Source organism: Arvicanthis niloticus, chromosome 20, assembly GCF_011762505.2.
Source record: "Arvicanthis niloticus isolate mArvNil1 chromosome 20, mArvNil1.pat.X, whole genome shotgun sequence".
NCBI lineage: Eukaryota > Metazoa > Chordata > Mammalia > Rodentia > Muridae > Arvicanthis > Arvicanthis niloticus.
In genome coordinates, this window is record NC_047677.1 from 14,820,173 (window position 1) to 14,841,809 (window position 21,637).

The window sequence follows — 21,637 nt, forward strand, 5'->3', positions numbered from 1 at the left end:
CAACCCCGGGGCCGAGTGCTCGCTCAGCCTTCACGTCCCTGAGCCCTTTCACCGCTCCACCTCCACCCTTCACCCCGATATGTTTTGCCTCCGCGGCCTCTAGGTCACCCTCAGAAGCCAACTCTGAGCCCACCGGAGCCCACGTCACGGAACTCGGGAGCAGGCAGGAGTCGTCGCGGGGAGGAGGCGGCTACGAGAAGGGCCGGTGCCCGCCGCCCAGAAGCAGGCGGCCGCCAGCAGCCCCCGGAGCCGCGCAGCATCCGAGTCTACAGTGACCGGGAAGCCACGCCCGCTCGCGAGCGGGGGGCTGGCCTTGTCCCCCCCCCCCCAGCCTCCCCTCCCTCGGACCCCTCCCCGCTCAGTCCCTCCCTCCGCCCGCGGCTCGGCTCGCGGGAGGCGCAGGGCGCCGGGGCTGGCGCGCTCTCCCGGGCGCACACACAGATCCACGCACGCACGCCCAGAGCAGCTGTCTCCCCGTGGCCGGCGCTCCTCTCGCCCATGCGGACAGACAGAGCGCAGGAAGATGGCTGACGACTCCTTCGGGCCCCGAGGATGCAGCCCGGCGGCGGCGGGAGAGGGAGCGGCGGCAGCGGCACCGGCAGCGGCAGCAGCAGGAGCGGCGGCGGCGACGGCAGGAGCGGCGGCGGCGGCATCCCCGAGACTCCCCGGGCTACCCTTCCCCGTGACGGCCACTGACGGTCTCCGCCGCTAGAAGAGACCCCGCTCCTCCCTCGCCTGTCTCCCTCCCCCCCCCCCCCCCAGCCCCGGACCCGCCAGCACCGCTACCTCCGCCAGCGTTGCCACCATCAGCACCACCTCCACCTCCGCCACCGCCACCGCCACCACCACCACCACCGCCGGCGGCGGCAGCAGCCATTTCATCTCCACAGAAACCAGACACAAAAACATGGCAGAAATGGAGAAAGAAGGGAGACCTCCGGAAAATAAAAGGAGCCGGAAACCGGCTCACCCCGTGAAGAGGGAGATCAACGAGGAGATGAAGGTATTTTCGGACTCGGGGGCCGGGGAGACCGAGCTCTTTATTCCGTCCGCTCCCTTCGGGCTGTTGTGTGGGCTGCGGGGGGGACAGGGGCGCGCTTGTCAGTTTCTGCTGGGTCCCCGGGACGCCTCAGCTCCCCCTCCAGGTGCAAAGCCGAGGCCAACTCACAGGCTGCATCTCCGAAATCTGCCAACCTCAGATAAGATGGGGGCGGGGGGCATACTATTTAACCTCACAAACCCTAGATTGGTACAGATGTTGCCGGGCGAGGGCACTGAACCCCAGTGGCGAGTGAGCATGGTGCAGTGGTTTTCCCGATGGACGGTGTAGTCTTTCTCCCTTTTTCGGAAATGAATCTCCGGACCCCTCCAAAGTTAAGAGCCGCCGGGCCGGGGCACCCGGGATACCTGGATTCCACCCCTCTTCCCGGTCCATCTCCAGGCTCGGTGACCCCGCTTTGCTCCAACTCGCCAGCTGCGGCCGTGTAGCTGTCAGTGCCCAAGGCTTGGGCCGGAGCGGCGCGGGTCAGGGACGCTGCAACCGGCGGGCTCGCCTCGCTGTCCCCGGCCGCTCCTCTCCGCCGCTGCTCCGGGTCTCCCGCTCGCCTCTGCACACCTCACTTTCCAGTTAGCAGACCCGGCAAGCCCGGCTGAAAGCCAGCTGTCTGAGGGGCGGCCTCCGCAGCCGCCTGCCCATTGTTCGCGAAGGCCAGCCCCGAGTCCTCTCTGCGAGGCCGGGCGCCCTGCCAGGCCAGCGGTGCTCCAGAGGTGGCGAGCGCAGCCTCCTGGCGCTCCAGCTGTTCGTGTTGAAGCCCAAGAACACGACTCAGCCTGGACTCTTCTGTCACCCCCACTTCTTTATTTTCCTCAAAGTTGTGTGTTTTGCCTGGGAGAGGATTTTATCTTGTGTGTGCATTTCATGAGTTTCTCGATTTGAAAAAGGAATCGCTTTACGTATATAGATTTGTTTCTATGACAATAAGGCTTGTTTTTTTCGTGTTTCTTGGCGTTCCCACGTATGCATGGGTATCTTCAATACACTCAGGTGACTTGGTCAGCTTTGGTTAAGTTTGTATTCGAAAGGCAAACTGGTTAAAATGGTGTTGGACTAATTCACGGTTGGTGCGGTTTTTGGCATCTTCTTGGTCATAGCAAGCATTTTTGGTGAGGGTGCTGAGATGAAGTTCACTTTTTAGAAGGGGTACACAGACACACATCTTAGGTGTTTGTGAAACTAGGTGTATGTTCCTAGCTTTACTTCTCTCCCGGGAGTTTCACTTGTATTCCACGTTTTGAAAGTAGGGCTTTTATTTTGGGAGGTGGTGGTGGTGAAGAATTTAGTGTCTGGAAGCAGGAGGTACCCGTCTGGGAAAGTTAGGAAGCTTTGCCTTGAAAATTAATACCATTCCCTGTAACAGAAACCACCATTGATTCTAATGATAGACAGTTAAAAAAAGAAAAGAAAGAGATCTGTAAAAGTTGTTTTCTCTCCCCGAGGCAGAGTGTGTTCCACAGTTCTGGCCCTTCCCTCCTGTTTTGCGTTTCTACATTACTTTTCCGTGTCGTTTTATAAATGGAGGCTGCGGGAGGACCAGAGAAGGCCACCAGGCAACCACTGCTAGCTCTGGCCCTTTAAGATGCTGCCTAATGCCCTCTATATGGATGGCAGCTTTTAAGTTTCATAGGTTCTAGAATTACAAATTAGCTAATTTTAATCAAAACATGTGAAATGTTATCCCGGCTGGATATAAAGGCTGACTGTGCTCAATGCTTGGGGCTGGTGCTGTTGGCTTTGGCTGCAGGCACTCCGTGGTTTGGGAGATAGTTGTCCTTCTACAGTATAACAGATGTTTGTCTGAACTAGCGAGGAAGAAACAAAAACAACATTGTGTGAAGGGGAAAAATTACACAGTTTTCAGCTCATGCTGCAAGACTGAGTATGGGATTAACCTGGATGCACAGAATTTCCTCTTTCTAAAAATGTTGTTTTTCTTTCTCTAAATTGCCTTCTACTATCTGAAGCCTCAATCCTTGTTTTGTTCTGTGTCATTAAAAGAAGTTTCTTTTCCTTTTTTTTTTTTCAGCACATAATTCAATTGTGACATTTTTTTTTCCTCTCTGGTTTAGAACAAAATGAAAGGGTCTGGCAAACATTTTCAGTCACGTCCATGTATACCATGCCAGGGTGACTAGTGGGTCTATAGGCATTCTTCTAATATAACATCATCAAAAAAATATATCTTTGTTTAAAGTAGCTTCTCAAAGTCACAGACTTGCTTTGAACTCATTAATATTTTTCTGATTTTAATATTAATAGCCACACCAACGACCCCACCCCGCCCCTCCTGGTATTATTATCCCCTCAGCTTCCTGAACCGAAGTATAGGGTAACATAATAAGTTGGTTGCCCTGTATAAAAATGTGTGCAACTAAATGTCATCCAGAACACAATGTAGCCTTGTACAGCTTCATATCAGTGCCGCTGGGGCTGCTTGGCTGTATTTGCCTTCATCTGGACCAGTGTAAACTAAGCCCTGGTAAGTAATCACTGCCCAGCAGAAAGAAAGGAATGCATACAGCTAGCCGGGGCCTAAGCTGTAAAAACGGAAACCTGAGCCCCCACTTCAGATCACATATCAAGGCTTGAAGGTAGGGGAAATGAAAGGGGAAAGGAGAGAGCGAGTGGAAAAGTCAGCCTGGGAAGTGGAGGATCAGGAGGAGGCCCCCCTTGGGGAGATTTGGCCCAGGGATTAGGGAATTTTATCGCGGTGTACAGTGACCTACTCAGGTTTCAACACTCTGTGGATTGAGTTGCTCCTCTGTGTGCTAAAAGAAAAGGGACTGGTGTGTATGTGATTTTTTTTCTCCTTTGGGTAATAGAAAGGACACTGGTACAAGTGTCTATTTTAAGTGCAGCAAATGCAGAGTGTCGGGAACTGCCGACAGAACTGCCTCACTCAGACACTTCAAGATTTTTCTAATCGTGACAATCACATAGTTAGCTAAAAATGGGCCGGAGAAGGCAAACTGGCTGAGGTTTAGCTGACACCAGTAATGGCAGTGGGGGTGGTCTTCACGCGGCTGTGAGCTAATGTTGGTTGCTGTTTCACTAGATCAGATATCGAGTTACGTTTTCGTTATCACTGGTTTAATGGATATGGCAGTTGTAACAAATTTAAATTTGATACAATATAATTTTGTGTGTGAAAAGTACACGACTTGGCATAGCTTGGCTATGGTGTACTTCAGGGAAAATATCCTCCCAGCAGGAACGTTTGTCTTACTGTGAGCTTTGTGGTGTTTCTTTATCTTTTCTTCTTTTGATTCTGATTTTTCCTGGCTTAAAGCAGAACTGAGCAGATTCTTTTGCTGGACTTAGTTATAATTACTATGCCGTACTTAATAGACACAGTAAAGAAGATGTTAAAAACCAAACCAGCAATTGAAATGTTGTAGTGCTTGGTTACTTTTGGCTTCCAGAGTGACTATGGGGATTATATCTAAGTTGATAACTCTGATAGGCTGTTAGCTTACATGTGTCATAGTCACATAGAAGTCAGGGCAAAGAGATTCCAACATATGGAAGAGTTAATTAGCTCAGGAGTTCTCCCAGAACGTGATAGACATCATAAAAAACTATGCATTAATGAATATACAGATATAAATATATGCATAAACTTTCTGTAATCAAGATATGTATTTGTACACATAAACCTTAGTAAACTCTGTTCAATAGGTCCCAAACAATAGCACAATTCAAAAAATTCTAAACTATAAGTAGAGATGATGAGTCAAATTTTTATCTTTTAAAACCTTGACAAATTATTGTGCTCAGATTGGGCACTCTGACCTGGAAACCTGCCATTCTTAATTTACTAACAATGTTACTTACAATGTTTATCAAGTACTGAACTACAAGGCTATTCGTGTGAAATGTCACAAGGTCTCACCTTTGCTGAAGGTTTCTGTCTACAAATATCATCAATAACTAATTTGTAGCTAAAATTATACTTCGGTCTTGTTTCCCACAGTCTGAGGAGTGCACATCTGTTAGTGTTAGTAGGAAAATTTCCATGGGATTTTCTGGTTTGGTCTCTGATGGTCTCTGTTGGGCTTTAGAAATGGTCTCTATTAATTGCTGAGACAGGAAAGTAAGCTTCAGAGTTGAATGACTTGATGATATATATATATATATATATATATATATATATATATATATATATATACACATAACTCTGATAGAAATCAGAGTATGGATTGGAAAAGCCCATGTGTTTAAGGCTGAAATGAACTAATGTCCAAAATAGGTATATCTTAAGTCTTAGCTTGGGAAACACTATTCTGAGGTCAGGTGCAGTATGTCCCAGAAACTTAGTTAAGTGGATTGGGATTAACCCCTACCCGAGACTTTCACACATTATATCAGACTGAGCTGGAGCCTCAGGTGTGCTATGTGGCAGGGCTGGAACTAAGGTAAGCCGGGCATAACCCCAGCCCCTGGGAGCAGGGTTGGGATATTGTTGAGCCTTTGGTGTTTCTCTCAGTTGCTCATTACAGCCGACCAACCTCAGAGAGTTAAGGTTCTGCTCTGGTAGGATGCGATTTCTATAAGAGTCTCCATTGGTGACTGGATGAGTATAGTGTGTGGTACAATACTGTTCTCCAAGCCTTATACAGCTTGTAGGTTCCAAATACTAGGAAATGGAAAAGGAGCACTCCACTTCCTCCCGAATCTGAAATAAGCATTTGAAATAGAAGAAAACGAGTCTGACAGACTCATTCCCTTCTGTGTTTCCTGCCTCGATGCTTGCCAAGTACTGCTCCAAGGAGCCAAGCTCTGCTTTTCTTCTGTGAAAGACAGACTTAGAGGAACCAAGAGGTAACGGAGTTCTAAGGAAAGTCAAAAACAGGGCCTCAATGAAGAGTAAATATTAGCGAGCACAGTGGTTCTCTAAACGGAGACTTCCAGAGAAAGGCCAGACTCTTTGGATCTTCATGTCTGAGGAATTATCTGTTTGACTTAATAAGGCTTTACACTTCTGTTTGAAAAGAATACGGTGTTAGAATAGAAAAATGAGAAGGTGGGTCATAAACAGTATTCCTGGTATCTAAAACTTCCTCTCTAGGACTGAGGTATCAGCCACACTTGCTTTCGTTAACTAATGAAGTTATTGAATGTCTTCCTGAAAGAAATGGGATGTTACAGTGTAGAAGGAGAGAAAAAAATAATAGACCACTTTTAAAAAACAGTGCCAGTTGAAACATAGAAACAGACATGGATGCTCCTGTGAGCAAGGTCTGCTCAATGTGTATTTTAGCATCTGTAGACTGATGCATGGTCATTAGTCTCTCTCCTCTAACAGAAGCCTTGGGAACACCAAACCTCAGGAAAGCCAGTGTCTCTGACATAGACAGGGGGAAAAATGCAACAAGTTTTGGTGACTTTTACATTTTTTTTTAAGGCTAGTTTTGCAGCTGTGATAAGACACAGCTGCATGCAGCTGTGCACCTGCCATGACTCCACTGTGCCAGCCAGGGCCAGTATCCACACTTTCCCAGCATTTCTTTGACTCTTTTAGGACAGTTGATGTCTTGGCAGTAAAAGACAATGAGGCACATGATTGATCACTGTACATCTCATGGAAGCAACACAGATTTTATATGCAACGGCACATGATTTTGGTTTTATATGACAATTGTATAGCTGTGGAGTTTGGAAAATATCAGGAGAGAATGACTTTTCTCCATTGTTCTAGTTGGGTTTCGGGGTTATAATGTATCCCCTGAACTAACTATTAAGATCTGTGTGAAGATGGCTGGTAACAATGTTGCAAAGTGACCCAAAATAAAACACTGTGGTTGGATACACGACTCGAAGCTAGGGAGCTAAAAGCAGAGCCCCCTGTATAAAGTCTATACCACCAGTGCCAGTCAGATCACTTGTATTGGTTTGTACATGGTTATGGCCACCTAATCAGCCATCTGTGGGGAGTCTGTCTTCTGCCATCTGACCCCACGGGACTATAAATGTGGAAGCACTTCGTAATCTGTGAGAGGCTTTTTATACATCTCTTCTGTGCTATCTAAATTCCACTTCCTGACCTTTCTCTTAGCGTAACCATAAAATAAAACTAGTCCACTGGGTCTGTGTTACGAGAGACAACTTAGACCCAGCCGCGGGCCCCTCCTGAGCACAGAGCTGAAATGGATTTAAGCGAGTACATCCTTGTTCCATTCTGGAGTGGAGCAAGGCTCCACCTCTCTCCCATCCCCTAGCAATCTCTCTTAGCAAGTCCATGAGACTCTAAGAATTGACCCCACAAGGCAGGCAGAACATATGGACACAGCAAGAGAGAGAAAATGTTTTCTGAAACTAATTACCTAGAAGACAGTATCAGAATCTCCTCTCCTCAACCCTCCCCTAGCTTGTGAATTGTTCTGGATTGGGAGATTCCTTTTCCTGGGAAAGTACTTCTCATGTGCTCTACCTTTTGATAATACATGTCAGAATGTTGTGAAGTTAAGTAATGTAACTGACAGATTCTTTTTATTCCCATTTAAATTGTGGGTATGACTGATATGGTTGCCTAAGAGCAAAACTATAGGTTAATTAATTTTTAATTGAAATTAGCTTTTTATTTTTATAAAAACAGCACACAGTCATGACAGAGATGGTAGAGCAAGTAATCAAAATGGACAAAGAGTGGGGCTGGCGAGATGCTTAGCTGTTAGGAGCACACATTGCTCTTACAGAGATCTGACTTGAGTTGGAAGCACTCATGTTCAATGGCTCACAACTGCCAGTGACTCTTGCTCCAGAGGATCTGATGCCCCCTTCTGGCCTCTAAAGGTACTGCACACACATGTATGCATACTCCCACATAGTAAAAACACACACATAGGCTACAGCACAAATAATAAAAGTAATAAAATAAATCTCAGACAAGCAATAGAAAGCAAAATAAAGCTCTAATTTTCCCACTAGACATAAGTATTGTCAGCATCATGACATTTTTTTGCTGTTTTCCATGTGTGATGTACAATTTTTTAAAAAGCAATTGGTTTTCTTTAAAACGTATTATATCGCTAATAGCATTTCAAGTCACTAAAATGTATTTACCACATATATTTTAGTGGAAAATCGTATTTTATTGTAAGATTATATTGAAATTTATTTAAGAAAGTTCCAATTGTTTGGCACTTAGCTTTCCCCCCCCCCCAAGAGAACAGCATTGAGATAAGAATTTCTGAACATAAATCTTTTGTACCTATTTTCTTAGGATGGTTGCTAATGGATACAAATAAAATTGCCAATTCAAATGGTATTTAAATGTTTAAAGATTTTATTTCACAGTTAAATTATCTTTTCTAAATGTTGTAGCAATTAGAGTTCTCAGAAGTGTGAGGGTTCTCACTAGTATTATCATTTTCTTTGAAGAAAGTAGAGATAGGCCTCACTCACATAGCCCAGGCTGACCTTGAAATCTTTGTGTAGCAGAGCCAGACCTTGAGTTTCCGATCCTCCCACTTCTATCTGTAGAGCTGTGATTACAGGCATGTGCCACAATACCCAGCTTATGCAGTGCAGGGGACCTAACTCGGGGCTCTGTGCATGGTAGGTGAGCACTCTGTCAACGACATTTCTAGCTCTGAACCTTGACATTTGTATAAGGCCTCTAGCTGAATGAGAAGAGTCTCAAAGGAACATTATGGGAATCAAGATTCAACAAGAATATATATAGTTCACATATATAACATATATTTATTATGTATAATAATATATACTGTAAATATATATTAATAAAATTATATATAGTTAGTATATTATATATTATATATATATAAATATAAATTTGCTTATATCAGAAGAGCTTGAGAGGTGTAAAGAGGGGCTGTCTTAGTGGGTAAAGTGCTTGCTATACAAGTCTAAAGACCTGAATTCAGATCCCCAGAACCCATATAAAATGCAGGTGCAGCTGCATGCCTGTAATCTCAGCTCTGGAGAGCCCCAGGGACAGAAACAGGGAGACTCATGGGGCTTTGTGGTTGCCAAACTTAATTGAATCAGCTATCTCCAGATTCAGTGAGAGAATCTAAAACAAATAATGTGGAGAAGCAGCTGAGGCCACTCCCACTTCCTCCTGTTCTACACACACACATGCACGCACGCACACACGTGCGCATGTGTCCACACACACATGTGCACACACGTACACATGCACACAAATAAAAGGAAAAGAAAGACAAGGAATGAAGAAGTAATAAAATTTTCTTCCTTCATCTCTACGACCTAGCTGCTTAGTCAACTTTATGAGAGCATGCCATCAGACTGAGTGACAGAGCTGCAATCTAGCCTTAGGAGGCCTAGAGGTAAGGGAGGGAAGCAAAAGGCCCCCCCGAGAATGAGATGGGGGTGGCCGTTGGAAGTGCAAAGCACTCAGCCATGTGTGATGTGGGAAAGTTGTAGAATGAGAAGATTTAGTTTTAAGTGTCAATTTTGCACTTCCCATCTCCAATAATGCAAACTAATTAAGGGGATTCCAGGCCAATGATCAAATGCAAAGGCACAGACGTCGATGTGCTCTGCTTGGAAATCACGTCAGGACACCGACACCCTGCGGTATGATAGCGTTGTAAGTTCTCGGTTAATCTAGGAGGTAAATTCTTTGGAATTGCTGGCCCCTTGCCACCGTATCTATAGTAGAATTAAGTGTGGCATAAGGATCAGAAGATTAATTGCAACAGTGTGGTTGCCAAAACAAGACCCACATAATGACACTACAGTTGACATGCCAACATGGATGGGGGAATTCTCACAAGGCCCCGCCCCTAAGTCTTCACTATGCTATGGGCAGTTAGTAGTTGCTGAGAGGAGGAGAGGCTGTCTTCTCCATGGATAAGCAATCCCTCTTATAGTATCCGATCCCAGGAGGTCATCCGTAAGCACATATAACACATGCATAATATCAGAAAGAACACAGTAGTGTGTGTTTACAAATGGTTATATATGTAGCAATAATAAAGGAGAAGCGATAAATTTGAGAGGGAGTGGGGGGTACTGGAAGAATTGGACAGAGAAGAGGGGCGTGGGAATGGTATACTAATGTATAAAGTTTTCAAAAACTATTAGAGAAAAAAGAATGAAAATACCTCTGTTTTGGTTCTGATGTTTCATGATCTGCCATGCTCCACTCTTCTGTTGTCAAGTGAGGATTTCACTTCAGTTCACCAGAAGTTTATTGTGGAAACTAAACACCCAACATGCAGGACTATTGAAAGGAACACGAGATTTAAAGGATGTGGTAACACTGCAAGCTGCTCTAAGACTTAGAAATTATCATTATAATTTTAGTGACCTATTTTCCAAACCCAAATTGGACCACATGGTATGAGAGAGGATTTTTGTGTCACTTCCAAAGGCAAGAAGCAGTCTGCAAAATATAATTCAGATGCCAAAATATTGCAATTTTTGGCACATTTTGATGGTTTGTGAGAACAATGATAAAGTATTTGGAATAATGACTACTCAGTAAAATTTATGTTGTGTGAGCACCATCATTTTGGAAGGTTTTTGCAAAAACTGTGTGGTTTTTACACATAAGTAGAAGCTCTGTTATTTCATATAATTCTAAAGCTAGGAGAAACTTTTGCAGAGTTTTTATTTTATGCATGTGGGTGTTTTGCATACATGTATGTCTGTGCACCACACATGTGCCTGGTGCCTTTGGAGGCCAGAAGGAGGCATCTGATTCCCAGGGACTGGTCTTTCAGATGGTTGCTAGTTGCTATGTAGATGCTGGGATTCGAACTTGGGTCCTTCGGAGGAGCAGAAAGAACTGTTAACTGTAGAGACATTTCTCTAGCCCTTGAGGAACTTTTAAAGGTTTCATGCCTTAGGTCTTCAGGAAATAGAGAAATGCCGCTTGAAGGTTTGAGGCAGAAGCAGATTTCGCAGCCTCTACCCTTAGTACAGCAGCAGCTATCTCCACTCAGCACTGAGCACTGGTATTTACAGTTATTCAGAATTTTAACTCCTATCATCTTTGTCCACCCCTCCTTTTAAACAAACAAACAAATAAACAAGAAACAACACAAGAAAGGACTAAGCAAGGACATAAGAAACATTCATAAGAAAAGGCTTTTAAATTGAAAATTGTCTTTTAAAGAACGATATTATAAGAACTTCGAAACATGAAGCAAGCTGGGCCTTGAATCCCAGCACACAGTGACAGAGGCAGGCAGATCTCTGTGACTTTAAAGTTAGTCTGGTCTACATAGTGAGGTCCAGACCAGCCAGAGCAACATGGTGAGACCCTGTTTTGTTTGTTTGTTTGTTTAAAGCTGAAACAATAGTTATTCTCGACATTAAAGCTTGGAATCATGTCTAGGCCATAAGTGTTTCCCAGTCTACCTCCTCTGGAATGTTAGGCGGCAGTAGTAAAAGTCTGTTCCACTTACTTTGGTTTATCAACATAATGCTATCTAGCATACTAAACTCTGCCTAGAAACTTAGGCTATTAAATGGTTAACTCCTTGAGGATATTTGACTTCTTAACAAACCATGGGTGTGGCTGAGGTTGTAGCCCATCTCTTTTTGATTTTAATTTTATTATTTATTTTTGTGCATATATATGGATTCCTGCATGTATGTCTCATATGTGTGCAGTACCCACAGGGCTCAAAAGAGGGCATCAGAGCTCCTAGAGCTGGAGTTGCAGACAGTTGTGAGCTACCTTGTGGGTGCTGGGAACTGAACCTAGGTCCTCTAGGAAAAGCAGCCGGCGCTCTTAACTTCTGAGCCATCTTTCTAGCGCCTACAGTCTATTTCTTATGACTATGTATATTCAATTTCTCCTTTTCACTGAATTCCTCCTTTCTCAAACGGTTTGATACTTATCACTTCTACGCCTGTTGTTTTCTGTCCCTGCATTCGATATATCAGAACAACATGGCATTTATTTTCATTTTCAGTGACAAGAAAGAGAACATTTTATAGTTACTTCCCTGACATTTATAGGAACCCGAAAATCATGGAGTAGACCAGATTCATACTGACTGTTCCATGACGAGTTTCCATCAGAGAACATGAACAAAAAGATTTTTTTTTTGTTTTTGTTAAAATGCCCAAATAATATGCTTTTATTGTTAATAATCCAGTGGAGATTTTCAATTTTTATCTGATGTCTAAAAATTCTGCATCTGTCCCTCAGATTGGTTCTGAAGGGATGAATGGATTTGCAGCTGGACTAAGACAAACGAATTTATGTCCTCCACTGGGAAGTTGACACATGAATTATGCACTTGTGGCCTTTGTGTGGCTGCAGAGCTTAGACACAGTGGGGGAAGTTGCATTTATCAAGCAGGGTACTTTGAGCCTCCTAGCCTGGACTAGGAAAGGGTGCATAAAACCAGATGTAGTAGCCGGGAGTCACTATGCCGAAGATCATCTGTCTTGTTGGCACAATTCTCTTAGAGACTGAGGCAAGCAACAAGCAGACCAACAGGATGGCTTGAGCCTGGCTTTTAATACTGTTGGGGGTTGATTCTGACGCAAGGCAAGACTCACCCTTGTGTGCTGAGACATTGTCACTGCTGGGTTAGAGAAAGGATTGGGTGTTAGCGGATAGTGACATCTCATTAAAGGAATCTCCTTTGATGAGATGGAATAGCATTTTAACCCAGTCCTCCATGGTGTCTGTCCCCGAAGTCGCTTTGCTTGTTATTCATAGCAAGCATATCGTCATCATGTATTCATGGAAGAATGTCTATTTAATGTGGACACGGGCAGCCATCAGAAAGAATAAATGCCTCACTAAAGTTTGATATGGCTGGCTGTTAGCCACGTGGATGGTGGCACTAAATCAATCTGGCTAATTTTTTTTTTAAATTACCAGTGCATTAAACCATCACAGATTGACCCAGTTGGATCTCAGAACTTAAGTGAATTCTAAAGAAAAAAAATATAGCATCCTGTGGGTGGCTTGAAACGCCAGGTTTCTTTCTGTGGTCCTGTACTATCTTTTATGAAACCCTTATGAGATCTGAAGTCACAGAATTTAAGAGAACATGGGACACATGTTGAGGGTTCCCCACTCGGGCTCAGCCTTGGAGTTTCATTTAGGTGTATAAATTATATACCCCAGTGGGATTTAGAAATGACACCTTCAAAGAAGACTGTGAGATCCTCTGTGCTACAAAGAAGTAAGGACATATGGTATTCCTAGTTCAGACGGCTCATGGTACCCTGCTTGATAGCTGTCTAAAGCATACAGGTCAGTAGCACACACAGTTTTGTTTCTGGATCTAGAATTGATAAATTACAAGACACAGTCACTTGGCATATGTATTTAATCTGTCAACCATACCTACTATTTTTAAACCTTAATATTTCCAACAACAGTAACAACACCTTATATATTAATTTATAGTTCATAAAGTAGTTTTTATCTTAAATCCAGCTGAGTAATAACTTTGTTGCTATTTTTACGATAGAATGAATCTGTCACTAATAAAACTGATAGAACAAAGTACCCATCAAGCTAACAAATACCTTAGCAAAGGGAAAAATTGTCAGGAAGGACCCTTGAACTATACTCATTCTTTTTGTATGATACTGGTTGACACTTAATTATTATTATTATTATTTTGTTAAGACTGTTTTATTGGTAGTAAGGAGCATGTTAAATCACAACACCGAGTCAAAAAAGCAATTCTAACTTAAATTAATTAGAACTACAGAAAGCTCTTTTATTTTTAAAACCCTTTTTTAGGGTTTTTTTTTTTTTTTTTTTTTTTTTTTGCATGTTTCCTTTCAATATTTTCCTACTAGTGCAGAACTTAAACTTTGTGGAAGAATATTACTAAAGCAAGACTTTCCATCCATAGGTGGAAGCGACAAGTACTTTTTTTTTATTGTCCTTAAATTGCGAATGTCTGAAGGCCTGTCATGATTGGAAGAGTCAGTCTGTGACTTAATGCATCACAACTCTTGAACATGATTGAAAAGCGAGCAATCCTCTAGGGACGTGGGGCTGGTATGAAATGGGATACGGCTAACAGAATTTAACGTGTACTTTCTTTTCAAATAGTTATCGATCACAGGACTAAGTAGCGGCTGATGCTTCTCTTTCAGAACTTTGCGGAAAACACCATGAATGAGCTCCTTGGCTGGTATGGCTACGATAAAGTTGAATTAAAAGACGGTGAAGATATTGAATTCAGAAGCTACACTACTGATGGAGAAAGCCGGCAACACATTTCTGTTCTCAAAGGTAAAGATGTTTGATGGCTCTTTGCTCGTGCAAAGCGTAACGAACCTTCTCCACCTGTCAGAGCAGAATCATTGTGTGTCTGTCTCCTTGTGTTATGCACACATAGTTTAAGCCGCAGCTTCTCATGCTGTGGGTGGTGACACCATATGATATTGAGTAACAAATGTGGAACTTGCGCACACTTTGGCAACAGGAAACGGTCTGGGGAGATACAGTGGCCCCCAGATCAATTGCAGATCAATGTGTAATGCCCAGAGGTATTTCTGGCAGTGTGTGCAGGTGATGGATTATGCGACTTCACTGCAGTCCTGGATCTGAACATGCAATGTGAGTGCTTTGCCCTGTGCAGGTTGTCCTGCTATCCAGTGCCCACAAATGCCTCCTGAAACAGCTTAGCTTCCATTCAAGACTATTGTATGTTATATAAGTGCAGTGTTCTTAGTATACATACAAACTTCCCTGCTCTTACAGAAGTGTAATTGCTTAATTATGGAAAGCAAAGACTTAATGTTTTCTAATGTCATTCCTCAGTATGCAAGTACCAAATTAGTATATATTTAGATTTATTGCCTTAGACTATTTGACTTTTTAAAAATGTGATTTGAGTAGCTAACTTGAACAGCATTTTTAAAAAAAAATCAGTAAATGGATTTTTGGATTGTGATTAGGACAGAATTTCTAATAATTTAGGAAATAACTTTACACATGCATGCTCCTGCCATTTTATACTATGTATTCTGCACAGTGGCATTCTTAGGACTGACTGTAAGTCAAAATATAAATCAACATTGAGAAATATTGAAGATATTCTACATCACACACTATCAGATATTCAGCCGAGATGCACTTCTCTATGTGTAATTTTACAAGTACATCCATCACGGTAACATACAAACAGACTTGCCTTCCTTTTTAATAAGGGGCAAACTTACATGTATAATTGTAATGGAATTGTCTTTTTAGGTCATTTGTTTATGATGTATTATCAGCAAATGTCTGATTTGTACACCTATTTTATTTACGTATGCCCCTAGTGTTGTGTAGAAATCCCTTGTGTCAAAGGGGGTTGGGAGTGGAAGGGTTTCCGAAGGGCGTCTTTAAATGTAGCCCAGTTGCACTTTCCTGTAAGCAGAGTTGCACAGAACACCAGAGCTCAACAGAAAACAAAAATAGACACTGCTCTGTCTCCTTCCAGCAATGGGAAAAGCAGGCCAGGGCCGAGGACCTTAACTCTGGGTTCTGCTACAAGTTCAGGGAGACAGTGTTTGCTGACTTTGAGCTCTTTGTCTGTTGGATGCCCTACCTGGGCTGGGCCTCCTGTGAAGTGCAATGTTGGGTCTGTATGTTCGGATAGCAGGGGATGTTTGTGATTCTCTTGGGAACCCTCCTCCCTTAAGTTTGGATGGGTTCTAAAAGGAAGTCTTGTTTTCACTTTGTGTGTCAGGTTTTCCATCTTCCTCTGCTCCACGCTCTCTCAGAAGGGGAAGAAGACCAAATCGTAGATGATCAGATCAAAGTCCAGCTAGCTAGGGTGTGGAGAGTGTAGAGGAAGGGCCGAGCAGAGGCCTGCTGACTCTGGGTGAACAGCCATGCGGGTACCTGAGCGGGGAGCCTGTGTGACTCCAGAATTAGTAAACCTAAATTTGGAATGAGAGCCTGCTTTTAAGATAGGAGAGGAGGGATATGTGAAGGAGTCTGAGTAAACCGTAGTACAGCTAACTGATCCTCATCACTGCCTGCTGGCTCTGTGTCTGTGTGCATCTAAAGCTATCGGCACAATACCTGTTCAAAGATTTAACTCCCAGTCTTTAAGAGAGAGCTTTTTCTTTTCCGTGCCAGGCAACCGGATGTAAATGAGCCGTCCTGCAGGCATGCGGAACTGAATGTACATGACAAATTTTATGTTAAACTTGCTATGAAATTGTACACATCACACTATGAAGATAATATCATCAATTTCACTATAAATGAAAAATGCAAGTCCTGAGTTTATAGTGTATGAGCCAAGAGCCTCAGTGATCCGCTTCGCCTGGGTGATTTGCTTTGCCTCTGGGGAACATGGAAAGAGTCCCGTGCTTCTCTCAGGGTTGAGATTCTGTGCATGTGCGTGTGCATGTGCGTGTGCGTGTGCGTGTGTGTGTGTGTGTGTGTGTGTGCGCGCGCGCGCGCACGCATGTATGTGTGCATGTATGATACAAGGGATATAAAATGAACTATGTTGTAAATTTGATTTCCACTTTTGCTCATTTTTAACAATATTAATGTCATTACCAATCATTAATAAATATCATTAATATTAATATTACCAATACCCAGTACAATAATAGCTTTTTAAATCATTGGTTTATTTGATTATGCCTTGGCTTAGATTTAGAATACAGGGGACATAGTTGCCAATCTGGGCTACATTTTGGGCTTTCTCCCATAGCCAGAGTGTGATGCTTGCTTTAGATCACTTTGTACACAGAAAACGTTAATTGCCTGTCAATTTTCTATGGGATCTTACAGTGCTGAAAGGCATCACCATGATTCACCTGGGATATTAGCTATCGCAGCAGAGCATATTATATAAAGAAAAGCCCATTGGAAACTGTTGGTAGCCAAACTCTAAAGCTTCAGGAAGGACAGTGGGATTCTGGGAAATTTCTGAAAAGCTTGAAAGGAAGATTTTGTTCTGTTACATAACCAACATACCTGAATAAGGGAAGATTTGAGTGTGATGAATAAGTTCTTGGTTATATTGGGTGATTTTTTTTTTCTCTTACAGAAAATTCTTTGCCAAAACCAAAATTACCGGAGGACAGTGTTATTTCATCTTACAATATAGGCACAGGCTACTCAGGCCTTGCCACTGGGAATGGACTCAGTGACTCACCTGCTGGGTCAAAGGATCATGGCAATGTGCCTATTATTGTCCCTTTAATCCCACCACCTTTCATAAAGCCGCCAGCAGGTAAGCACGCCTGGGACTGCCATGCATGATGATCTGTGCCAGTTGTCACTGTCTTAAGATAAAATAGTAAAGACTCAACTTAAATAGAGATATTTGAGGGATGCTATAGATAAGTGTTAGTATACCACACATACCGCTTAGAGGGTTACTGGTATTATCCAAAAACAATTCCCTTATCCACTTCTGCCTGGGCTGTAGTATCCCATAGACTCAAACCTTGTCTACCACTAGACTCAGAAAAAGAAAGTTCCCTTTTCTGAATTCACCTACTTTGTATTTTTTGCTTTAAGAATAAAATAAATACAATGAATGGTTAACATAAAAGTACACATGATCAAACAGGCTGATGCATAAGGAGGGGCCAGGTCTCTTGGGGGTTTTCTGAGGAAAGAGATAATTTTGCAAAAGACATGGCAGACATATTCCTGAACATGCCTGCCCTAACTCCATTCAAGAAACAGGTTATATTATGCATCATCTCTACAGCATTCTTCTTCATTCCTGGAAAGCTGTCTCTGAGCACCTAAAAGGAGAGAAATCTGAGTTTTACTTGTGTGAAAATGTAACCGGTTGCTTTATATTTCCAGAAAATGAGCTGACTGTGCATTAGACCTTAGTGGCAGGGAGCTGAGCATGAGGCTCATTGTGTTCGTTCATTGTAGCTTACAGATGGAGTTCGTGAGCAGAGAGCCCGTCAATGAAACTCCGTCTGGCTTGCTGCGAAATGTGGGAATTATTCTAGAATGCTCTGTTTTTATTATTATTTTTATGTGTGTGGAATTGAATATTGACAGGTACTGTGGTAGATCAGCAGTATTTAGTGTAAGACGCTAACACGAACGCTGTATTCGAGAGGATAGACGTTTGTGTTTCTATAACAGTGAGAGCATTTTCAGGTACAAACGCCTCAGTGTTTGTTACACATGGATTTTACGTTGTCCTAACTTTTCCTTCATAGTGTTGGCCACATTCTCTTGTCGGCCTACTATAGTTTAATAAATAAAACTGACCTATCACATGGAGGTCATTAGATATATTATAAAATTAAAACTCATTTGCCATTAAAATCATTGCTAGTACTAATTTTTAACATAATTGGCATATCATATAATATTTCCCTTATTAGTAATCTCCGATTTTCCTCTGGCTGATTGTTTGGTGAAACAGAGGGGACCCTCATTTATCTCCCAAGGGCCAAAGATATATTTTGCATAAACTAGTTGGTGAGAAAAGGGTAGGTAATTTCCTAACTGTAGAGCTCCTAACTGATCTCACGTGAGGGCACCTGCGGAGTATTGAGTGAGTTTGACTAAGCAGCAGCAGCAGCAGCAGCACACAGATTCAGATTGAGAAGCCCGGTTTAACCCTGGCCTTTCCCTCGCCAGCTCTGTGAAAGGGGCAAGTTCTGGCAGCTCCTTTCATGTTCCTCATTTTTTTTTCTATTAATTTATTTGTTTATTCGCTTTACAACCCAATCACAGCCCCCCTCCTCCCAGTCTCTCATCACATCCTTTGTCCCCCTCTCCCCTGGGTACCAACCCACCCTGGCACCTTAAGTCACTGCAGGACTTGGCACATCCTCTCCCACTGTGAACAGACAAGGCAGCCCAGTTAGGGGAACAGGATCCACAGGCAGGCAACAGAGAAAGTTAGCATACAGTATACCTTTACCCCGCACCCCCTCCCGTGCCCCCACACCTCCCCTGCACCTCCCCTACTCCCCCTTTTCCTAATTCTGCACTAGAGTCTTCGTGCACATAATCCATGCACAGAAAGGTGTGCACCCAAATGCAAATACATCGCTAGCTTTATTTGAGCAGAGAAAACAGCTTGAGGAGTTAGCATAGCTGAGGCTGGCGCTAGGGAGGCCAGAGAACCTGCCCTGGAGTTTCCTGTGGAGCCAGCCACGTGGAATTCAAGCACACAGCTTCTATTTAACTCTAATTCCACACCAGATCAGGAAATAAATATGCAAAAGGATAGAGGCCAAAAACTTTGCCTCGGAAGTCTGAGCCGGAGGAACGCAGAGGAATTAGAAGCCAGAGTAACCAAACACCAGTGGTTTTCAGCTGTCTGCTGTGGAACTCCAAGGCACTCATCTGTGGCAAACAGAGTGTAGGGAAGGACGTCTTTACTTTTCTGTGTGTGCTCTAACCCTTGGCCCTGTCTATCTCCATGAGACGGGATCCAAGAATGTTCTCTGCCTTCGAGGTCTCCCCAGGCAGAGAGACAGCCCTTGGTTCTGTAACTAGGGCCGGGTTAACAAACCTTTCCTATGAAGAGACGGATGGTACTTCCCGAGCCATAGTGTCTCTCAGGGTCCCTAGCACTGTAGCAGGAACACATCCTTAGTTGCTGCATGCAGCATTGAGTGTGGCTCTGTTCTGATAAAAACCTTATCTACCAAACAATGATAATTAAGATAGGTGTGCTGGGTAGGGCTTTGTCCAGGGACCACAGCTTGCTGAGTCCTGGTGCTTAGCTGGGATAAGATCAGTCAACTGTTATGGCGGCAGCTGGGCGAGCAGGGCTTCAGAGTCAGGTTGTGGATGTGGCTGGTGTCCTCTACAATATTGGAGGTGACAGTGACAAGGCTCGGGGAGCAGTGGGTTTCCTGTACTTGCAAAGTGATCTACTCTGGGATTTGTTGAATGAATTTTATTTTTAAATTTTGGTGGTGTGTGTGTGTGCGTGTGTATGCATGCATGCATGTGTGTACACGTGGTGTGTGTGTTGCATGTGGTTGCACACTCACACTTGTGTGCATACATGCTTCTCTGTGTGTGCATGAGTGTGTTTGTGTGTATGTGTGCGCGCATGCCTGTTTCTGTGTATGTTCGTGCACCAGTGTGTGTGAGGAGTGTATGTGTGTTTGCACATGCACACATGTACATGTGTGTTTCTGTGTGCGTATGGGCACCAGTGTGTGTGTGTGTGTGTGTGTGTGTGTGAGGGTGCATGTGCCTGTGCCTGTGTGTGTATGTCCATGTGCAGGGGAAAGCCCAGAGGTGTCTTCTTCAATTGCTCTACATCCTTCTTTTCTTTTCTTTTTCTTTTTGAGACAGTGGTCTCTCACTGAGTCTGGTAATCATTGATTGACTAGACTGGCTGGGCCAGCAAGCTCTGGGGATCCAGCCATCTTTTCTCTACTTCCCCACGCCCAGCTCTGAGGTTACAGGTACATGCCAATATGCCTAGCTTTTATGCTAGGATCCAGACTCAGGTCCTTATCCTTGTACGCCAGGCACCTGGTCCACTGAACCATGCCCTCAGCACTTTCCCTAAGATGAGAGTATTAAAATTTATTTTTAGTTTTTAATTATGTGTGTGCCTGTGTTGAGGAAAGTATGTGCAGCCAAGGAGTCCAGAAGAGCATGTCAGATCTCCTGGAGCTAGAGTTATAGGCAGCCGTGGATCCCTTGATGTGGTGCTGAGAATTGAACCCAGGTCTTCTGTAAAAGCAGTCAGTGCACTTAACTTCTGAACCATACCCCCAGCCCATAAAGATTGTGGAGTTTATTATTATTATTATTATTATTATTATTATTATTATTATTATTATTATCGAGATAGGCTCTTAATGTAGCCCTGGAAGTTACTACACAGACTGTAGACCAGACTGGACTCAAGCACCTAGAGCTCTGCCCTGCCTCTGCCTCCTGATAGTTAGGATTAAGGAAGCTCCTAATCATCCCTAGATAATGTAGAGTGACTGTCTTAGGCAGATGCTCACCTCTTAGGATAGAGATACCACGAGTTATAAGTATACCTATCTTAGGCAGATGTTCACCTCTTAGGATAGAGATACCACAAGTTATATGTATACCTGTCTTAGGCAGATGTTCACCTCTTAGGATAGAGATACCATGAGTTATATGTATACCTGTCTTAGGCAGATGTTCACCTCTTAGGATAGAGATACCACAAGTTATATGTATACTGTGAAAGCCTCGTGTTCATTAGCATCCAAATTCCTGCTTGTTGCAAGCTGGCTACATCAAAATGTGATACCTTGGTATTATTGTCACTAAATTATCTGCATTGAATTCTTTTTAGTTTGTGAAATTCATTTACATTCTTTTCTTAAAACGTGTATTCCTATTAACTATTGTGGTTTTGTTTTGTTATGAGACTAGCTCTCACTGTGTAGCTCTGACTGGCCTCAGGATGACCTGGAACTTGCACATATCCATCTGCCTCTACTTACAAGTGCTGGGGATTAAAGGGATATGTCACCATGTTCATCGTCAGTGTGTGTGTGTGTGTGTGTGTGTGTGTGGTGTATGTATGCATGTGTATGTATATGTATGTGTGGTGTGTATGTGTGTATGTGTATGTATATGTGTGTGGGGTGTGTATATGTGTGTGTATGTGTATGTATATGTGTGTGGGGGTGTGTGGTGTGTATGTGTGT

General features: G+C 43.3%; 1 protein-coding gene across 2 annotated transcripts in view; it reads left to right on the plus strand.

Annotated features, from left to right (window-relative positions):
• The first annotated feature begins 361 nt into the window (after nt 1-361).
• Nucleotides 362-21,637, plus strand: part of Sobp (sine oculis binding protein homolog) — a 171,466-nt gene continuing 150,190 nt past the window's right edge. Inside the window, exons 1-3 of one of the 2 annotated variants that reach the window (XM_034524867.2) lie at nt 362-1,003; nt 14,132-14,270; nt 17,038-17,223. In XM_034524867.2, the coding sequence (XP_034380758.1) occupies nt 908-1,003; nt 14,132-14,270; nt 17,038-17,223 (421 nt within the window). In that variant the 5' untranslated portion in view covers nt 362-907. The remainder of the gene's footprint in view (nt 1,004-14,131; nt 14,271-17,037; nt 17,224-21,637) is intronic. The other variant, XM_034524866.2, reaches the window with a different exon arrangement.